At 26.6% G+C, this 5,366-nt stretch overlaps 1 protein-coding gene across 1 annotated transcript; it reads left to right on the plus strand.

Moving 5' to 3' along the window:
- Window positions 1-395: 395 nt before the first annotated feature.
- On the plus strand, window positions 396-3,590 carry LOC126909396 (uncharacterized). Its single transcript, XM_050691815.1, has 5 exons — window positions 396-404; window positions 1,002-1,858; window positions 1,980-2,185; window positions 2,235-2,467; window positions 2,609-3,590. Exons 1-5 carry the CDS (start codon window positions 396-398, stop codon window positions 3,551-3,553), a joined length of 2,250 nt encoding a protein of 749 aa, XP_050547772.1. The 3' UTR covers window positions 3,554-3,590.
- The last annotated feature ends 1,776 nt before the right edge of the window (window positions 3,591-5,366 follow it).

The following is a 5,366-nucleotide window of genomic DNA, read 5'->3' on the forward strand; positions in this document are numbered from 1 at the left end:
CTGATAAACAATTTGATTTTAATTATATTTCTCTTTTATCGCCTTATCTAGCGGTCAGAGGCAAAATAATGAGTGGTTGACACCGCTGTGTCAGAAAAAGGTTCTTTCGCGCGATAAAATAAATAAGTAGACATAACAAAAAATCATAAACGGTCCACCTTCGAATTTGTGACGTTACAGAGACTACTATAAATATTTTCAAGGAGAATTTTTACAACATTTAATGTCAATCAATTTGAATGTTTAATAAATTATAGTTTTTCGTGTTTAAAATTTTAATGTAATTTTTTTTAACGCGTATCCAATTAGTTGTCTACGCAGGATATTTATAAAACAAACAAATGCAAAAGAAAAACTAATGTAAGGCCGCACAGGTAATTTACAAGAACATACTAATGGCACAAGTGATAAAATAAAGGTAGTATACAGGGTGGCCCACCACTCACTGACAACTTAAATAACTTTTGATCCAGTTAATATTTTTAGTTGATTTTTTTTTTAAATAATAGTTATACGTTAGGTCTATAGCTATATCTCAATAATTAATTTTTTTACATTTTATTAAAAATATTAATTATTTTTAAATTTTAAATAAAATGTAAAAAAAAAATCTAAGATAGCTATTTTGTAGAGTAGAATTTAAGAAAAATTTTAGTAAAAAAATATCTTATTAATATTCAGTAGTAAATATTCTGTAGCGTTTTGAAGTTTGTAAAAATTTGAATTTTCATGTACTATTTTACGGTATTAAACATTGAAATACGTATTGAGAAAAGGACAGAAGAAAACGCTATCTTTTCATGATTACTGTGTATACATATGATGATAATATGTATACATTACAAACTTGGAATTAATACCATGATAAGAAATTAGATAAGGCAATTATTACTTATCGCTCTCATTCAAAAGTATATTGAAAAGATAGCGTTTTCTTTGACATTTGTCAAATACATACAATTATAACTTTATTTGACCTTTTAAGATTTATATCATGAAAGTTATTATCCAACATTGAGTTTACTAGAACAAGACCAATTTTAGACACTTTTAATCCAACTAAAGCTTATTATGAAATTATTCCAGGATCACAGACAAAAATCAAAAGAAATTGGTTATCCTTTAGTCATGAACATAACTCTTTATTTTGTTCAATATGTTTAGTATACTGCTCTAAATCATCAGCTTTTACTAGCGATAGTGGATTTAGCAGATGGATTCATGTTTATGAGAGTATTAAAGATCACGAAGAGTCAAAAAACCGTAGAGAAGCGTCAAAATGTTTCATGGCTGATCAATGTGGTAAAACTGTTGATGAATTAATAGAAAGAGTGCAGTGGGTTCAGAGGGAAAATGAAGTGATGAAGAGAAGAAGAGTAGCTCAAATAATTATTGATATTGTTAAAGTAATTGGAAAACAAGGATTACCTTTCAGAGGATTCAGATATGAGTCTGCTTACGATTTAAAAAATATATCAGTAAATCATGGGAAATTTTTGGAAATAGTATTATTGATAGCAAAGTCGAATGTAGAATTAAGTGATCATATTACTAAGGCAATAGTTGAAAGTGAAAAGAAGTTGAAAAGAGGTAAATCTGGTAGAGGAAATTTGTTTACTTTTTTAAGTCACAAGACTGTAACAAATGTAATTCAAACTATTGGCAAATTATTGTTGTCTAAGATATCTAAAGAAGTTAATGTGGCTAACAACTATTCCATTACAATGGATACAACTATGGATGTTTCAACTCATGATCAATGTGTAATTGTTTTGCGATATTTGAAAGAGAATGTCGAAAATGAAAAATCTTCAGTAGAAATTAAGGAAAGAGTTATAGCTTTGAAAANTAGGAAAGAGTTATAGCTTTAAAAAAAGTAATTTCTTCCTATTCTCTCCTTTTATTTTATATATTTATTCCTTTTATTTATTAGGCTTATTTGATTTGTTAAAATCAACTTTAATTTCTAAAAATATTAGATTAGATAAATGTATTGCAGACGCCTTTGATGGAGCCGCTAATATGAATGGAGAGTACAATGGAGTCCAGGCAAAACTTAAAGAACTGCTTCCAAGGCACATTCATACATGGTGCTATGCTCANTCTTCCAAGGCACGTTCATACATGGTGCTATGCTCACATATTGAATCTTGTACTGCAACAAACTACTTCGAGTATGGTTGTAGTAATCTCTTTTTTCGGTCTTCTGCAAGAATTATTTGTTTTTTTTAAAGAATCTTATAAAAGGCTCAATGTTTATGAATGTCAAAGTAATTCTGGCCGTCAATCACATTTGATAAATATAGGTGTAACTAGATGGAGGTCTAAAAATGATGCCCTCATAAAAATATTTGGTCGTATTAGTATGTGGACAAATGAAGGCGAAAATGAAGAAAGAAAAAAACTGACTTATGTGTCAATTGTTTTAGCACTTTATGAAATATCTTTTTCTAATAGTTTTGCTGGTGTAAGAAGTACAGCACGAAGTTTACTAAATCGAATCACGAGTTATGAAACAACATTAACAGCTATGATGTTTCTACAAATATTTAAGTTCACTACTGCTCTGTCTGATTATTAACAAACATCTAGTCTTGATTATATACAGGCCTGGCGAAAAATTGAAGTAGCTATAAAGTTATTAAAAGAAAATCAAAGAGAATTTTCATCGATAAGTGCAGCTGTAAAAGAATTTTCAATATTTACATCCGAAGTTATATGGAAACATGAAACAGAAATTGATATTGAGTTAGAATTACCTCAAAAAAGAAGAATAAACATTCCACGACGTTTTGAAGATAACCCCAACATTAACCCGGAAATTGGAGCTTCTCCAGAAAAAATTTATGAAATAAAAACTTTTAGTGTCGTTATGGATACTACTATTGCTNGTTTTAGTGTCGTTATGGATACTACTATTACTTGTTTAGAGAATAGATTTTCGGGTAGTAATGAGTTGTATGGTGATTTTGAACTATTTGACCCAAGGCGATTTATAAATATCAGACAAAATGGAATACATTCAAATGGCTTAAACAAGATTTGTGAACTATTACCACATATTGATAAGCATGCATTAAAAGAACAATTACTGTCATTTGCCGAATTCTGGCCTAAAATTTCAAAAACAAATATCAATGACGTAGACGATACATATAATCAAACAGTAAAAGATGAATCGGACTTTGAAGATTACATGCAAAATGAAAACATTGAAGAAAAATGTACAAATATAAGAAAATGTAACTCGTGTTTATTGTGCGTGACGAACATAATTTATGAGTTTAATATATATTCTTTGGAATATAAAGAACTCTTCGACGTATACACATTTTTGTTGACTATTCCTTTAACTCAAACAACCTGTGAGAGATCATTCTCCAAACTGAAATTGATTAAGACGCGATTGAGAAGCACATTAACTCAACCAAATTTAGAGTCAATATTCATCATGAATTGCGAACGTGAATTAGTAGATGAAATAACTAATGACGAAATAATAGATTCCATGTGTGAGAAAAGTTTAGAAATGTTTAGATTATTAAAAATTTAACTGAATATATTTGTTAATTTTGTAGTTTTACATTCAGATTCACATTTTCAAAAACTACATATTATTTTACAATACGTTGCTGAATATTTTGTAAACTTAACTTCTGTATTAGTTTAAAGTATTTAAAATAATTTCACTACTGTTCAATTTAACTAATTTATTAAGATTAAATCAGCTATTAAGTTAAAAGTTTGTTTATAGCATTTATAGCGCAAAGGGAGACATTAATACGTATAACTTAAAAAATATAAATTATTTTAAATTAAAATTTATAGTAAAGGTTTTAAACAAAAATAAAGAATTTCATTAATACTGATGCTAAACTATTTAATCAAAATATTGCCTAAAAAATACACTACTTAAGTCACCATTTTTGGCCTAAATTTTATTAAAGACCTTTTTTTTTTTTGCTCAACCAGAACAAAAAAGCGGGTGGGCTCCCAGGAGCTTTGCCGCGGTCGTGGAAAGTGCCTATGGGCCCCTTTAACTTGGTTTCCCGATAAGAAAATTGATCCCAGTCCGCGCCTGGATGTCGTAACTTCCAATTATTTAATATAACATGTTTCAAATTTAAAGAGAGAGCTCATCTCAAGGTATCGCCCTGGGTGGGACCCATACACCAGCCCTGATCCTAACCAAGCGTTTCAAGGAAAATAATATACTTGTTATTAAATATTAGTCTTCACTAAATAAATCGTAATTATTTAGGAAAAGTAATATTATTTATTAATGAACATCATTTTTCTTAAATAATGAAGCAATATTTTCGAGATATTCAACCAAATAACCATTTGCATCACAATAATACTCTAATACACAAGGTATTTTTCATTTTTTTAAGCCTCAACAAATAAATACACTTATCATGAATTCGTCTTTATTTTAAAAATACTATTAGGTAACAAATTAAATAAATAAATTTATATCACAACTTAACAATTTATCATTAAAAATTAATTTAACAATAACATGTAGATATCATAGTAACAATGAAGTTTAATTTAAAATAATTTAAATTGATAACTAAATAAATAACTATGTAAAATCGTATAGCTTACTTTAAACTAAAATGTATAATCTATTTTAAACAATTTTTTTGTTAAAATCATAAGACTTCGAATTAATAATAAGACAACATAATTATTTTCTATTAGGTCGACATTATGTAATATATTTTGTTTGATTTCAATTTATATTAAAAAAAATATATAAATAAATAAATATTGAAAATATCACTTAGTTCAAAAACTATTGAAATATCATAAAATTAATATATAACAATATTTATAAACGGAAAATCAGGGATACAATCACATAAATTAATTTTGTTTTTTTTTTTTACAAAACTGTACTAGAAGTGAACTAATAGAAAGTATTAACATTTCATAATGAAAAAAATCTTATTTTTCAAATTTAAGACATACATAGTTGAAACTATACAACTCTAGAAATTTTTTTTTTTTTGATTTCCATAATACTATTACATTTTTTGTATAATTTTAAAATTATACTTATCTAAACTATATACTCTCATTTAAAATTTACTATTGTATAATATTTTTATTATAATTAATGAACTATCTATTTTTTTTCATTCCATTGTAAGTTAATACCATTAAAATTAAAATATATGTTATATTATTCGGTATATTTTTTTTTTTTTACAAAATTTATTGTTAAATTGATATATTATTATGTATAAGTGTAGCCTTGTTTACAAAGTATCAATTACCATATACAATTTAATTGTATATTACTTTCTTGAGGTAATATACAGTTAATATATTATTTAATAATTAACATCATTTTTCTT

Source organism: Daktulosphaira vitifoliae, unplaced genomic scaffold (assembly GCF_025091365.1).
Source record: "Daktulosphaira vitifoliae isolate Bord-2020 unplaced genomic scaffold, ASM2509136v1 Scaffold_337, whole genome shotgun sequence".
In the NCBI taxonomy this organism is placed as follows: Eukaryota; Metazoa; Arthropoda; class Insecta; order Hemiptera; family Phylloxeridae; genus Daktulosphaira; species Daktulosphaira vitifoliae.